Genomic DNA, 16,456 nt, shown 5'->3' with positions numbered 1-16,456 from the left:
GGAATTTCAGTTTTTAGTAAGCTATTCCCTCGAAGTGACTACGTTTTAGGAATCAAAAGCTTAATAAGACTATTTGCAGTTTCCGAAGATTACTAAAGCCAGTAACTGCTTGTGCTAATATAATTTAATTCCAAAAGAACTCCTTAAAAACTCCACCAATTAAAGAAACATAATAAACATTTAGCTGCTCAGGTTTAACTCTGCTACTGAAAGCAAAAGCAATTTCACACAACTATTAAGGATAGGATATTAGGAATACCATACTCAAACTGTACTTGCAAGGGAGTACAAGTCAGCCTTAATATAATTAAATGAGTTGGAATTTGGCCAGAAACTTGGGTTATGACAAATCCAAAAGCCAGTCTATCCAACAGTACAATGTGTACTTGTTTATACACTTTTCTACTGAACCTTTTGATGACAGAAACAAAAAAAAAAGTGTTTAGGCCGGTGCTTAACTTTAAACAGGACGAGTTTTATTTAAGTCATTTAAAATAAGTCACCTCTAAACTCCCCCCCACCCTCATACAGACTGATGCTCACAAAAATGAAAAGATTTCGTCAGAGCTACTTTGTGGCTGTACAAAGCAGTGAATTTTATTATGAAAAAATTCAAAATAACACCTTAGAATGATATGGAGGTGGAAATTTTAATTCTGTGGTGAGTCATACTCTTTCAATCGGTTTCTATATAGCCTGGGGCAACTTACTACAAATGTCCCAAAAGCCATCAAATGCTGATTTCAAAGATAGCGCAGACAAGGGAAATGATGCAAACATGGGATAAATATAAGCCAGTTGAGAAAAACAAACCCAGTCAGCACCATTTTAACTGTGCTTCGGAGTTTCACAAATAAAGAATGAACCACACCGCAAAAAGTTACTGCACAGATGTTGTTTTCTATAACTGCTCATGCACGTGTCCCACAGTAAAGGCAAGATGTGTTACATTTTGAGAAAAGCAATCTCGTACTGCCTTGCATTTTCTGTGGAATGTCTCACAGAACATGCAGTCACTTCCTTGTGAGTCAAAGACCTTGGATGAATATCAACTGCAACATAACCAGTAAGATGCCAAGCGGTAAGCAGAAGTTTTGCAAGCATAAAAATATAACTGTATTTCAAACACCGAGCAATCTTAGCGATGTATTTTAAGGTATTTATGCCTCAAGCAAAGCATGTATTATTTTGTTTCATGAAGAGTGTCCATCAGTTGTTATTTACTCTTTCAGTTGAACCTCTTCCACAATATTTCAGCCTCTTAAGGTTAAGGTACCTCACTGGACCATATCACATATCAATTAGTACTGCTTAATTAACAACAGTCCCATATGAAGCAGTGACAGAAATAATTTTTTAAGAGTAACTTGTTTATTCTATTGATCACTTTGAAAGTTAACATGTTTTATCAACTTAGATAACATGATAGCAATAGCTTCCTACATTAGTATGTGTGTGAATTCATATTTGGTAACATATAATCTGAACAATAAGAAAAAAATGCAGTATACCATTGTTTTAAACTCAAAATTACCCTTAGAAACAGCAAGCCAAATTTATTACTGTGATGTACGGTTTGCAATGAAAATAATCTTGAGAATAGTAGATTGTTCCTTTGGTATCTGAAAAAGGCTTTTAAGAAATCCTCATTGATCAAAATGTCATTTACCAAAGATTATTTCTTATTTAAAATATGGAAGTAATGAATATCCTACATTTTTATAAATATGTAATTATGAACAATAATAAAAACATTGCTTTTCTCATCCACACACTAAAAAGGTTATTCTGCATAGGTTTAAAGATGCTTACAAATTCCAAAAGTACTTAAGAGCTGCATATTCAATAACAGTAAATGAATAAAGATGGTATTAGAAGTTTTCCAATACAGAAGTCAATCATACCTACCTACTTGAAATTCTATGAATATTTTCCTTTAAAATAAAGGAAGACTACAACACATGCTATGGTAGTGGGTTCTGCACACAGGTAAAGGTCTGACTATCTGACAAAAATATAATTATTAGTAGTCTTCCAAAAGGTGTCAGAAATGTTACAAAACTTACAATGGTTTCATTTCAAATACTCGCAATAAAACCAAGACATATTCTACACATACTAAAGCATTATACAGGCAAAGCTGCCTATGTATTCATTTAGTGTTTCAGGCAGGTTAGAACAATTTTCTACAGACACGAATATCATTAGATTTTCCTACTTAGAAGTTATATTCCCTCAAGGAGCATGCTAAGATTAAAATATACCAAAATCAATAATCACAGCAAAATATAGAGAACTATTTACATTTTACCAATTCTATTATAATAAACAAAAAGCTTAAATATATCCTTGTTGAGGCATCTGTCAAATTCCTGATTTATGCCTACCTGGCAAAAGTACTGGTTCCAGTTTTTTAATCCTTGGTTCTGATGCTATATGGTCTTCAGCCTGAAGAAAAAAAATGAGAATTTACTTAAGAATCAGAACTTTACAGTCAGACACAAGTCTGATCTATTTGGGCAAAGGAGAAAGTTCTTTTAACTTAAAAAGCTGATCTTAAAGAGCTAGGATCCAATCATAGCAACAGCTTTCTGTAAAGATATTAACATTTTTGTGTATATTTAGCTTTGTACCAGAAGAGTAATATAAAATTTAAAGTACTAATGTTTAACTAATTGTGTAACCTAGGCTATAACAAGTCACAGGACAAACAAAAAACCAATTTGGCTTGACATTCCATAAGGGCTTGGGTCCTACAACAAGCTTTACACAGGTATGAAAACTCAAGTTTGCATAAAACTCTCTACCAACTTTTAACATACATGACTTTCCGACATAGGAAAAAATTCCAAAAAACCAAGGCCTAGAACACATACATGCCCACTTACATTTTAATTCCAAACCTTAAAAATAAAAATACTTCTATAAAAAGACCAGAACCTTCAGTGAAATAACCTTAACGCCTATGGTTCCTACACTGACAGTGATATCGCCATTTCCCAGGACTAGAAATATCCAAAACTACGCTGCATCGACATTTCACTTTTACTGAGAAATTGTGAAAAAGCAAAAATGAGTCAACATGTCAAACGTGTTGCTAGAAGAGGTCCTGCCTTGTCTAAAATAAATAAATAAAAATCACATTCTGTCAAGTGCACACTCAGACCACACAAAAAGTCCCAGCGCTTCTACTAGATATACTTGATACTATATGCAGTATACATAGTATTCTACTATACATCCTTGATTTTCTTATTTATGCCATCAGCCAAGTTTTAAATGTGAAACGATGGCTACAGTGAGAGTTTAATTATTTGCACAACAGACAAGCACCAGCTGTTTTCTCCTCAAAGTATTCCACAGTGCGAACACGGATAACGCCGATCCCACCCAGCACAAAGAGGAAAGCAAGCCCGAACACCTGAAGCATTATTCATAACTTTCCGAAATAATCTCACATTGGCCAGTTTTAATCAACACAAGACTTCATTTTGATAAAAGTTCTGCTCCTCGACCAAAGTTTGGGCTTGTCACCAGCACGCGCTCACTTTACGTTTGTGTGTGACCTCAAAGACCAAGAGGCCAACAGGCTGCACTTCAAACCGACTGCACAGCTTTTGTTTCCCTGTGCGACACAGGATTTCTGGGGGCTCTTCGGAAGCCCCTCCAGAGGCGCGCAGGTGCTGGCTTAACAAGCTGCGAGGCCCGTAACCTCGAGGCGAGCTGGGGAGAAGCTCCGGGCAGAGCCCCGGGCGCCCCGCAGGCCCCACCGCGAGCCGGCCCAGCCGCCGCCGCACCGGGAGGGCAGCCCCCGCGGCGGCACCTCGGCCAGGGCCAAGGACGGGGCCACGGCAGGGAGGGGAAGAGCCGAGCAGGTCGCTAATGGAAATGAAAGGCTGTTACCTGAGGCAGAAGGTAGGACTTGAAGGTGGGTTTGGGCTGCTTGAGAGAAAACATTGTCGCTGCCGGCGGGGGCCCCGGCGGGCGGGGAGGGAGCGACGGGCCGGGCCGGGCCCAGGAGGCCCCGTCCCGCGGGGGCAGGGTGTCGACGCCCGCCGGCTCAGGCCCGGCACCCCGCAGCCACTCGGGTCTGCGCGCTCCCGGTCACACGGCGGCGGCCCCGGCGGGCGGCGGCGGAGGCGGCCCCGACGCACCCTCCTTCCCCAAGGGAGGAGTCAGCCGCCTGTGCAGGCCCAGCCTGGGGCTGCCGCAACCCCTCATGGACCCCCCCCGCGGCTCCCTCCGCCTCCCCGCGAGGTCAGCCGCCTGCCAGCCCAGCAGCTCTCTACCGCCGGCGGCGGGCGGGCGGCGGCGGCCCCGGCGGGCGGCGGGCTGAGGCGGGCTCTGCCGGGGCGGCCATCTTGGGGGGAGCGAGGGGGCGGGGGGAGCGGCCTCCGTACGGCGGCGCGGAGGGCCCAAGCCGCCGCGGTCCTGCGAGTGCCGTTAGCCCGCGCCAGCAGCCGAATAATTAACGTTTTGTCCACTTCTAATGGACACCTACTGTAGCGGCAATTACAGCCAGCACTGTTATTTCTGATCTCACTGACAGTGGGCTCAGGTTACCGAATCTTACCGATTCTCCGGGAGACCTGCCTCACACCCCCACCCCTGTCTCGGGGGTGGAGCCTCCCGAGGGCAGGCCAGGACCCAGCGGGTGGGAGCTCTTGCTCAGCTCTGCCTCTGGGCAAATGGCAAGAAATTGTCCCTCTTCCTGGCCTTCATGAGAAAAAAGCAATCACAAATACAGGGGCCCGCGCGGGGGGAAATATTACAATGAAGAATGAAGCAGAGGATTTCCACAGTTTGGCCTGTGAGCCACTTGGGACTGCGAAACCTCTGCATGGGGCCTGCAAAGGCAGGTTTTTGTTGCGACTCAGAGTTGTCTCGGATCAGCAGTAAAAATCCAGCTCCAGCATGAATCAACTACTGCTACCGAGTTCTTCTGTCACCTTTGATACAAGGTGTATCACGTTACAGCTGTGGAATGTATGTGATCTATGGGTGAAGCCTCCAGGCTGCTGCAGCACAGTCACCCTCTTGCTCGTCACAGTAACCGTGCTGACTGCTGGAGGTGGATGCAGATCTAACATCCGTGTAATTCCCTTTCCTTAAGCTTTCCAGGCACTCATGGACTGCTCACTTGAGCTTCTCTAGAACATGGAATTAGCACAGTTGCCCACCTAAACTGCCAAAATCTAACACTGCTATCTCTTTTGGTAAGTAGGAAACTGAGTAACTACTCACATTTGTTAGGTGGCCCTGGGCACCCTTAAAGGTCCACGTTGCAGGCATTTACGTGAGCACCGACTGCAATGAACTTGGCCTCCGCAGTGGAAATACCTCCTACAAGCAGCAACAGTTTGGATGGAAATGTGGTTTAATTGAGACTCCCAGAGTGGGACCACACGGGTCTGCCAGCTGTGAGACCTAAGGAAGGAGGAGAGCCTGGGTTCTCTTGCTGGTGGTCCAAGCACAAAGGAATTGGGTAAAACCAGCCAGGCCTCTCCAGAGTCTGAAGCCAGGTCTGATGCATCAGGTAGGGTAAGAAGGGCTGCTGGTTCCTGTGCCTGCTGGTGCTCCCCCCACGGCTGGTGCACCATAGCGATGGTTCCAGCTATGAGCCAAGCCTAGTTCACTGCAAGGCCCATGGTTTAGGGGCAAGAGTTGAAGGCCAGGACCTGCCAAACTAAATGCTGGTATTTGGGCACTGCAGCTTCACCTTATTAAAAAGCATGGGTTTGGTCAGCATACTGTCATTTTTCTGTAACAGCTCACATGCAAGATAACATCAGTAAAGGCCTGCTACAGCATAGTAGTGTTGTAATATTGCCATGACATAAAGACAGTAAAGAAGTAGAAGACTCCAGAAAAATGGACACATTTTCAGACACAAAATGACACATGCAGCACCCAGCATCAGCTGCAGGGTCAAGGTCTTCCCTTACTAACATTAATAGTAAGCACATTACATTGCATTATAGCCCCTGGGATTTTTTGGTGAAGTCAGAGTGTGGATGTTCAATGAAAGAACAGACTTTAGGGCACAGTCTGGATTCCCCAACTTAGATGAGATGCCCCACTGATGCCAGCAGGAAGGTTTGTTTGAACCATGAGGAGGGAAACAACCCACTGGCACCTGCCTAGGTTGAAGAAAGTAAGTGTGCATACATTTAAAGCTATTCAACAGCCCAGGGAAGAACACCAGCAAGCACCTCCATAACAATACACTATTCTTTGACTTGCAGGTGGAGAAGATAAAAACAATCCCATTGTGTAGTTTTTTTAAAACAAGTGCACCTCCTTGCACAAGGGTCCCATCTTCTTTGGTCTGGGAGACAGTTCCCTTCACTTTATCCTCTATTTTCACATATAAGATTTTTATTTTGTGCTACAAACATCATTGTCTAAGTGGCATTATTCAGCCTGGCACGGTCTCAGGCTCAGCCCGTCCATTTTAAAGAGTGCACTGTACTGCAGAAGCTGCTGGTAGCGTAATGCTGAGTGCCAGACAGCGCTGTGAGAGCAAGCCACAGCTCCTCTCCTGCTGGTGACTTACCCCTTTCACAGGCTAAATCCCTTGGATGTTTGATAAGTGAGAAATACTGTGGGATTTGCCCTCATCTTTATTCTTCTTTAAAGTTTTTTGTTCATATTCAGAACATTGTTGAAAAGAAATTAAAATCAGAAAAGGGGGAAGAGAAAGCGAGGGGGCAAGGAAGGCAGAAACTGCCCAAATCAGCTAGGCTTGAAATTGCATATAAAAAATTTGCCAGTGATATTAAAAATGACAATTATTATACTACATCAGAGTTACAAGAGCATTTCTGCATCAGCACAGAGCCTTCTGAGGAGTGGCTGCAAATGCAATCTTACTCTTGAGAGAATGAGCATAGGATAGCACAAATTTCCATTAGGGACTGCACTGACATTTAAATTGCAGTGCTGTTATGAAAAGGAACAAACAAAATCAAAACTAAGCTCTCAGTAAACATAAGATCACAAGATTTGCGAGGATTGTTGTTGGAACTGGTCACAAGTTGCCACTGGAAGAGTTTTATGCCAGTGGGAGGAGAAAGCTGATTCGACAGAAGTGAGTATTTTGGAGGAGCAAGTTAATTGTCACAACTTGCAGTGGGATACAAGCAGGCAGTGCAGACAGGCAGAGCAGGGCAGGCAAGTAGGGCAGTGTAGGCAGGCAGGGCACGGCAGACAAAGCAAGAGGGCAGGTAGGGCAGGTCAGGCTAGGCAGGCGGGATAGGCGGGTGGGGGTGGGGGGATAGGGCAGGCAGGACAGGCAGGGAAATCCTCTGGATCCCCTGACTCCTCTTTGGCAATGCACTCAGCTGCCCGCCCATCTCCAGCCATCCCAGCTTGCCTCATGTGCTCACTTTTTTCAAACAGTTCTGCTAAACCAGAGGTTTCTGAGAATGCCTTTGTTCTATGAGAACAGTCTTGAAAGAATGGTGGGAAGCTAGCTATGCAACAAAGCCAGCTGAACTGAAAAGACTGCAGATGTCTATTTTTATTCTCCTTAATTTAAAAAATGTCACTTTTTACTCAGTGCAGTTATTTTCCTTGCTTCAAGTTATTCAGTGATATCTCCTGTGTGCTAGACTGACCAGGACCCTTACACTTGTCCACTGTCACAGCCCTCCCAGAACCAGCTTGGCCTGCTCTCCTGGTGGTATCACACCCCACACGCTGTGCGGCAGTTTCCTGGGGCCTCTTTTTACATACAGTGCAAATTGTTTGTAACAGTGAAGATAATTATCTGCTTAGCTATGGCTGTGGTGCATAACCTGCTGTTTTTACTGCACATCAGATTAGGTATCTTCCTACAAGTTCCGGTACAACCTCACAAGAGAGCTCGGTGGTTGGGGAAGTAGTTTGGCTTGTGCAATGGATGAGGGCTGGGGTTAAATCAGAACAGATTTTCATAATGGTCCCTTTTGATCTCTCAGCAGATTAGAGAATGGCTTTCATTAGACATGTTCAAGAACAGGTTAGACCACCATCTGCCACTGATGCTATCGACATTGCTGAAGTTGCCTCAGTGCAGATGATCTCTTCCAGGCCTGTATTTCTATGGCAACTTACATGTTTTCATAGCTTTCTGAAGAATGGTTCAATTATTGGTTTGAACTCCAAGACACGAAGACATACGTGTTGTCTGATTTCACAGCTGAGCTATGTGCCCAGAGCTACAGCAAGTATGTGGCAAGCCTGCAAAGTCAGGAATTCACTGATGAAAGTCGTCTATTTTTCACTGAAAGCATTATGGTTTATTACTTTACCTGGACACCTCCCTACTTGTGCACTCAATAGTTTGCACACCCAAGTTGCCTCAGCCTGCACTCAGAAGCGTGGGACTTTTGCTGGGGACTTGTGAGGAAGCCAGCCGTACAGGTCTGTATTACCTCTTCTAGAAGAAAAACATTATGCCTTAAATTTATGAAGCAGCTGAAAGAAAAATCTCTTTCCTGAGTGTCCTTGATGAGGATCGAGCAGAAGAATATTTAAAATGTGATTACTTACATAAACCAGCAACTTTGATAGCCTTGGCCAAAGATATACAAAAGATATAAAAACAATGCAAAGGTTTTAGTTTCTTGAGGTATGTCAGGACAAAAGCCTCCTTTTCAAGGCACATCTGTGAAGTGGAGGTAGTATTCTCAGTGTGGAGATTTAAGGAAGTTGAACTTTGCTGTTACATAAGGGTACTTTTCTTGTTAATCATTATGTAGGTATTACTTGCCTGGAGTTATTTGGAGCTATTCATTGGTACAATGTTCCACCTTGGCTTGGGCTATTTTACGTAGGTATTGTGATAGTGACTATCAGATTACCAGAATGCAATCTTTTTCCATGGCCGTTTTTGAAGGCTGTTGGTCTGCTCAGGTAACAGCTTGCTAAGCATAGCAGTCCAATTAGCGCAAGAAAAGCGAGATGCTTGCATCCAGAATCATGCAGGATGAAGCACTGTGGTTTCATAGGGGTTTTAATGTTGTAGAGACAAAAGAGCAGCAGGCAGATGAAATTATGCAACTCCTTTTTCATTAACACCAAGCAAAAGGTAGATACAGGCTGTAAATATTTTGGCTCAACAACTGCAAAGAATAATTTAAAGCCTATTATGAAGACATACCTTATCCATTCTAAAGATACAGGGCATCAACCATAAAGCACCACTTTGCCATATCAGATTTTGTTTCTGCAGATAAGGTTAATAGTTGAAAAAGGCAAAAGAAGATTGTGGTTTTCAGGAATCTGTAGTTCTTGTCTCACTTCTCCCAAGGCTTGTGGTTTGTCAGCCTGTAATCCAAACTACCGCTGTGTACTGTTTTTTGACTACCCCAATCCCCTGGACCCTGGCACCAGTTGAAATGGGCATTAAATGGCTGTATCAACCAGGTCCTTACATCTGTTTTGCCTTTCTGCCTGATGCTGGATCCCAATGGGGGATCAAAATCCACAATTAGGCTGAAATAGCTCAGGTGACCACTGTACGCAGTAGTGCATTTATCTGCAGTGGCTGTAGTGAGAGGAAAACACCTCTAGGGCTAAAGTAGCCTCGTAGCCCAGTAAATAGAGCATTGTCACTGCTAGTAACAGGCCACAGGCTTTATGCTGACTTTGTAAGGCCTCAGGACTGAGGCTTGTCAGGATTGCTTTGTCTGAACTTGCCTTAACCTGCCTAAAGCTGTCTCTTCATTTTTTTAGCTGTGAAAGCAATTTTTCTTATGACCAGGAAATTCAGGTGTAATTGTAGGATTTGAAGGCCAATGAAGAAAAACAAGATGTAAAGTTGGTACCAAACATAAAAATACCCCAAAGCAAGCAAAAAATAAGGAAAAAGAAACCAACAACATCAACAACATGCTCATCCTAGTGAAGGACCTGGGACGCTGACAGCTGGCAATATTTCCTCACTACCCCCATTGCAGCCACTGGCCATTAAACCCAGAGGATCAGTGCAAGTGTGAGCATAACGTCAAAAAAAGGGGTAGATAGTAGGAAGTGTGCATATATCAATTTTACCTTATTGGGTTTTTTCCTGTAGTAGTATAGTAGTATTCTTTTCTCTCCTCTCTTCTTGTCTCTCCTCTCTTATAATTACATCTAGACTAATAATAATTCATATATTAGACTGTCAAAATTTGTTACACTAGCAATAAATTCCTGACTTTACATACAAGGTGTGTCTCCTTTTTGCTCATAACAAGCTTTTGAGTGTAATACTAGTTCTACTAGAAGCGACCAGTCAGACAGGACAGTGGTGCAGAAGTGATATGCTGGCAATGGCACTACTAGGTGGGACCCCAGCAATGTGTCCAAGTGCTGCCATCACTCTGAAAGCTCACCTCCTCCATAGCCAGTGCTTGGCAGCGAACTGGCTTTGTGTCAGCGGGTTAACTACCCAGAACACCTGTAACAGGGCACAATCCTGTGGATCTTGCAGATCTAATGAAATAATCCTGTTGACATCCTTGGTCATGCACCCTCCTCGTGTTCCTGTTTTCTGACAAGGCCTTACAGATACTTGTATTCTTTTAATTTTTATTTAGAAGGACAGATACCCATTTTGCCAAAGATGATAGTCAAGCCCAGAACCTAGGAAAGCATCCAAAGAAGCAGTATGGAGAAACCATAGTTGGAAGGTTTCAATGGCTACTTTAATTCATTACTAAATAATATGGAAAATGGACTTTCTTGGTTCTCAGGTATCGAAATCCAGCATCTAAAATGGAAAGAGTGACTCTGCAATAGGAGAGGCTTGCAAGAGCAAAGTCAAGCTAGTCCCAGAATGATGCAATGTAAAAAGGGGTAATTCATGGAATCAGCTGGTATAGTTAAGAACCTGCCTATGTGAATATTATAATTAGTCACTGTGTTTAAAACATTTGCCTTGAGGGAGAGGAAAACGTCTGTATTGCAAGATACTGTAAGGTGAACAAACTGAAATTACCTCAGTGTAATGTCTCTGCGTAGACATACCCTTAGACTACATACTGTTTAGGCTTGACCTGGTTCAGTACAGGTCAAGCACATAATAAAAAATGTTAAGTGGACTTCACGGGGGCACTGCTGTGGAGTCACCACATACTTAGCAATGCATCTTCCTGAAAAGCAGTATTAAACATGCCTCTTCAGAAATGCAAATTCTGTGCTTGAATCCTTTCAGCCAGCATTCAAGAAAGCACACAGGCAGACACTAGTGTGCTCCAAATCTACTATCAGTCTTCTATGCACATACAGAGCCATTTTTAAATCTTATTAAAATGGCTGTATGTCTAAAATAACTCTGCCAAAGTCAGTGTAGTTACTTCACAGTTAATGGCAGAGAGGTTATCATTTCAGTTCATGCTATGCAAGAGCACAGAAAACATCCAAGCCTTATAAAGTCGTCACTGTATAGAGAACTTTATGGAAAATTACTGGCAAATGTTAAAAAAGAAACTTTGCTTAGAAAATGTTCAGCCCATGCACTGCATAAGAAGAAACAGATAAGTGAAATGTTTTGATATCCTTATAGTAAAAAATTCGCTATACTGAATTCATTTCACATCTTTTTCATGTGTTTCTTTATAAATATTTTTACACAAAGGAAGTAAATAAATACAAAGGTAAAATGTTTTTGTTTGAAATCTACATGCTATCTGATAAATTTGTAATGTAAATGCTGAAAAAATAACTGGTAAAACAGAGCATGATTTAACACACATTTTATAAAGACAATGTAACAAGAGGTATGCAACATGCTGTATTTTGTTCCACAATGCATACTGCTTGTTTAGCAAAAGTGCTGACAAGCTGCATCCCTTTGTGTTTGTTAATGAATCAGGTTCTGGTGAGCGTGCAGGCAAACAATAAAAAGGCATTGGCAAATTGGAGGCTATTTTAACCACACATACAAAATGGCTATGTAGTTGCATAGAATGGTAACACAGAAGTAAACGTGGAAGTGAAACAATTTCAAATGTCATTCTGTTTTTACAAAATGTCAAGTTCCCTAAAGTCCAATAAAAGAGAAGCCCACATGAAAAGCAAAATGGCAACACTGTTCTGACAACAGTGAAACCAGTAAACCTGCTAATAAGACCAAGCTAGCAAAAATCCACAGTAAATGATGACTGAACTTTCAGAAATGTCTATGCGGTTACCATGATCATTCAGTATAGTAACAGTACTTCAAGGTATAAGTATGGATGGAGTATGAAAATACAATACAAACAATAAAAAGCTGATGCCATCAATGCATTTGTAGAGTCTTCCATCAATCTCTGCATTTCAAAATGCTGTAAGCATCATCATCAAGGGGGATACTGAGACCTACATATTGTGGAGCTGATGGTGGGGGAAAAAAAGAAATTCTGTCTTTTCACAGTAGTATATGAATAAGTCCTGATGGTTAATGAGTTAAGCATAAACTTTTGACCAGTATTCTGTGAACAAGTAACATGCCTTTAACTCATTTTCTTTCTTGTCTGTTCAATGGTATGCATCTCTTGCAAAGAGAGGTGCTGAATATTTGGGAAAACAAAATTCCTAAAAGGTAACACAGAAGAATGAGGCAAATAACGTCATACTATTATGAAGAAAACTATCAAAACCTAGTACTTAGAATGACACTGTTGAGACAAGTGTGCTGGGAAACTGTAACTATAGATGTTGATTTCCAATCTTAGTTGTTGAGGGACAGAAAACACTTCCGCTGTAGAGACTTTTTTTCCCTTTGACATTTGTTTTTGAAATTTACTCAAGAAAATGTATGGAATTTCTATTCTCATCTGGACAATTTATTTTTTCTTTAGACTGACTCCTAGAAACTGTCCCTTGTTCCTCATGTGTCGTCATAATGAAATTGCAAAATGAAAGATGAATTTGTCACAGTAGATTTGCTTCAAACACAGATTGGCTACATTTTGATCTCACCCGATCAGATCATCTTTCCTGTTTTGTTTTGTTTTCCCTTGCAGGCATTTAAAAAAAGCCAGATTCTTACTCTACATGGACTTCTATTGTAATCCCCATTTGTACAAAACACTAATGCAGATCTTGGAGTCATATTATTAAAATCTCCGTATACTTCATATACTTAGAATCTCCCTAAACATTTTGAAACAATGATCACTTTTTCAACAGTTTAAGGCTGTCTGCATGCTTTGGGGTAGGGACAGATATGATCCTGAAAGCAAGATTATGTCACTGAAGTTCAAGGACAGGTCAAGAATATGTCTACACATGGCTTTCCAGGTCAGGTTTCTCCAAACACAACTGTATTTTGCCACTCAGACCTATTTTAGTGGATGAAAACTGCTATGTTGTGCCTTTCTGAAAGAGGAGCTAAGCAGCATGCATGAAATCAGAAGTGAAAGACGGGACTGCATAATTTTTCCTTGCCTCCCACAATTTTGTTTTGATCTGAAAAACACAATGGCCACAAAGAAACCAGCTGCTTAAGTAAGGATAAAAACTAAGGCTGGTTAAAAATTTGTTCAGTTTAAGAAGTCTTCTGATAAAAAAGAAGAAAAAACATTTTCTAAATTATTACATGATAATATTGTCCTTCTTTCAAGAGCTTTTATAAAGAGCTTGTCAGTAAATGAGCTTATGAGGGAGGTCGAAATGGAACAAAGAAAGATCTATACTGCTGGCATCTGTGGACTGTGCCTACTTTTTAGCTGCCCCTGAAAGAACATCTCCCTTTCACCTGACCCAGCAAGCATTTATTTAAGAACAGAACAAGTATCTATTAAGTTTAAAATTAAAAGAAACAAACCTATGCAAAATTCTTCTTTTGAAATTAATTTTAAAAACCATAATTTGTTCAATTAGTCATGCTGCTTTCTTGACTGTCAATAAAACAGGGGCCATAAGCCACTTTAACATTCAGTTTCTGTGGATGCATTTTCTTGCCTAGCTTTCTGTTCTTCTGTTGCACTGCCAAATGCTACCACCAAATTAGTTATGCTGCTGGCATGTCCTGGTCTATTTAATTTGTCCTTTACAGACTTGGCTTTCCGAGAATGGCTGTGCAAACTCTTTGACCGTACTGATGGGAACCCAGAAGTCCTTTCTGGCTTTACTGATAGTAAATTCTCTTTCTCAGCCTTGACAGTGGCAGGCATAGAGGTGTAAGAGGCACTCATACCTGCTTCACCAACATTACTGTCATCATCTGTGTCCATCTGTAACTGTTTCTGCTCTGCTTGCCTTTCTGCTTCAGAGATAAAGCCAGGGTATTCTGGAGGACGTTCTTGAGAAAGTTGCTGCTCAACTTCGTATTTCCACTCTGTGGCCCATTGTTCAATTGTAGAAGGGCACACCTGATCCATGATGGTACTATACTCTGTAGTCCAGTTGTTAAGTCCTCCGACCAGCTTCCCACCCTGTGCAAATATAAAGCTCCTTGACTTCATCATAGTGGTTTGACAAGCACTGAATGTTTCAGGAGGAAAATAGCGCATTGCTTTAGATTTGTCCAAGGGATAAGAGATGGTTGCTTCTAACTTGGTACGTTCTACTTTTAACTGAGTGTTCTGAAAATCTGATCTTGGTACTGACTGACTGTTCGTAACAGCATCCATCTGGTTTATACTTCGAGGAACCATTCCATCACTCTTGAAAATCCCCTGCTTTTCATCCCCAAAACCGCCTGAACCAGAATGGGGTCTGGAAACATTCTGTGCAATTTCTAATGTAGATTTACTGTAATCTGCTGTGGTGACTGCATTAGCACTAGAGGTATAATGGAGACTGGTGTGGTGTTCTGGAACCAGCATCCTTGGGTCTGCTCCATCTTCTTTGGTACCAACAGAATGGGCTTTTTTATGCAATCCCATGGCTGGTGACATAGGAGCGGTACTGTCATCATATGTTAATTCATCGCCACCGACATGGTATCTGTACATGCTGTAGCCATCAGAGCTGTTAACACTGCTTTGCCTTAGGAGATACGCAGCATCACACTCAGACGAAGCCCGTGAACGTGTATATGTCAGCTCAGATTTGTCAATACCTGCCAGCTTCTCAAGAGCATTCACCATCCGACCAGACAGTTCTTCCAATTGAGAGAGTCGAAGGTCGACTGTTTGAAGAGAAGCTTTCATAAAATGTTCTCTTTCATTCACTTCTTCTAGCCTCATAGCCATATTTTCAACTCTGTTGGGTATAAGAGAGGAAACATAGAACAGAAGCTGTGGAATGGTGCAGTAACCCATTACAGGCACCCAGCTACTGATTTCTTCGTAAGGCAGAATTTTGTGCTATGTATCACACATCGTTCTTTTTTCCTATGCGTAGCATCAAAAGCATGTGCACTTTCTTGTTATCTATGCTTTCCATACACCATATTAGAGGACTATTTCAACTTTGCCCTTATTTACATGCCAGGAGAGTACAAGAGTTGCAGCCCTTAGGGACAGCCTACTGTTAACATTTCTGAGTGTGCCACCCACTTCACGTTCAGTTGTCCTCTTTCACTGTGAAGCATCAATTAATTATATGAAAAATACTTTCTAATGATGTGCTCACAGGATGACTTAAAATAGCATCAAGGCATGTTGTAAAACAGGTTTTGTAGCTGTATGAGAGAGAACATATGCTGGTGGGGGGGGGATTACTTTAGCTCTTGAAATACCTTTCAATTATGTATCAGCTGAACGGAGTGGAATTATTGTCTAGTTCAATTAAAATAATACTTTTTCCCATTTTATCATTTATATCGTAATGGAAGTGATGGTACCAGAAGAACACATACAAAAGTAATGCATTAGAACGTGACTTAGAGATCGTACACTAGTAAATCAACTGTGGAAATCAAATTAACATTCTTTTGCTCTCACACACAAAAGATGACGAAGTATCTGAAGCAACAAGCCATGAGAAATAAGCATATCTGCTTTGTGGCCATAGACCATAGTGAATCAGCGAGGCTTACCAGCCCTGCTTTATTCTCTGCCACAATACCTAGAGTTTTGACAAATTGCCATGGATAAATATTGCGATAGAAACTATGCGAATACACGTAGCAGATTTCATTTACTTCTCTCTTCTCAAACTTCAAATATAATAATGCAAGATGTTCACGGCCTCCCTTCAAGAGAAAGATGTTCATACATTAAAGAATTATATGTCTCATAGAGCTACTTCATAAGAAATGTTAAGGGGGGGGGAGAGAGAGAGATGGAGTAGTTAATCATCAGAATACCGTGGTAGATTAAGGTGAAAGAGTGTTTAAACTGTGTATCGTTTTCATTACAGGCAGAATTTTTCATCATTTCAAGGAAGTGACAAAATATCCTTTGACTTACTTTGAACTACCAACAGAATAGGCAGAGCCTTTGGGAACAGTCCTGCCAAGTGACCTGGCAAAAAAGTGCTGCTGACATTATCACTGTGTGCTTACACAGCAATATGCAAACATTACCTAGTCCTCAGAATAGCTTAATGATTT

The 16,456-nt window shown here is 41.7% G+C and overlaps 2 protein-coding genes across 2 annotated transcripts in view; both read right to left on the bottom strand.

The window, feature by feature from the left end:
- The window catches only part of MTMR10 (myotubularin related protein 10), a 39,671-nt gene extending 35,661 nt beyond the window's left edge, over positions 1-4,010 (bottom strand). Inside the window, exons 1-2 of the mRNA XM_050903416.1 lie at positions 3,904-4,010; positions 2,388-2,448 (exon numbers count right to left, since the gene is read on the bottom strand). Coding sequence (XP_050759373.1) covers positions 2,388-2,448; positions 3,904-3,957 — 115 coding nt within the window. The 5' untranslated portion in view covers positions 3,958-4,010. The remainder of the gene's footprint in view (positions 1-2,387; positions 2,449-3,903) is intronic.
- Positions 4,011-13,846: 9,836 nt separating this feature from the next.
- Positions 13,847-16,456, bottom strand: part of TRPM1 (transient receptor potential cation channel subfamily M member 1) — a 91,365-nt gene continuing 88,755 nt past the window's right edge. The window contains exon 28 of the mRNA XM_050903494.1: positions 13,847-15,162. Coding sequence (XP_050759451.1) covers positions 13,884-15,162 — 1,279 coding nt within the window. The 3' untranslated portion in view covers positions 13,847-13,883. The remainder of the gene's footprint in view (positions 15,163-16,456) is intronic.

The sequence above is a fragment of the Gymnogyps californianus genome, chromosome 11 (genome assembly GCF_018139145.2).
Source record: "Gymnogyps californianus isolate 813 chromosome 11, ASM1813914v2, whole genome shotgun sequence".
NCBI classification, from domain to species: Eukaryota; Metazoa; Chordata; class Aves; order Accipitriformes; family Cathartidae; genus Gymnogyps; species Gymnogyps californianus.
Note: the sequence above shows the minus strand (reverse complement) of the source record. Positions and strands in the feature narration are given on the sequence as shown.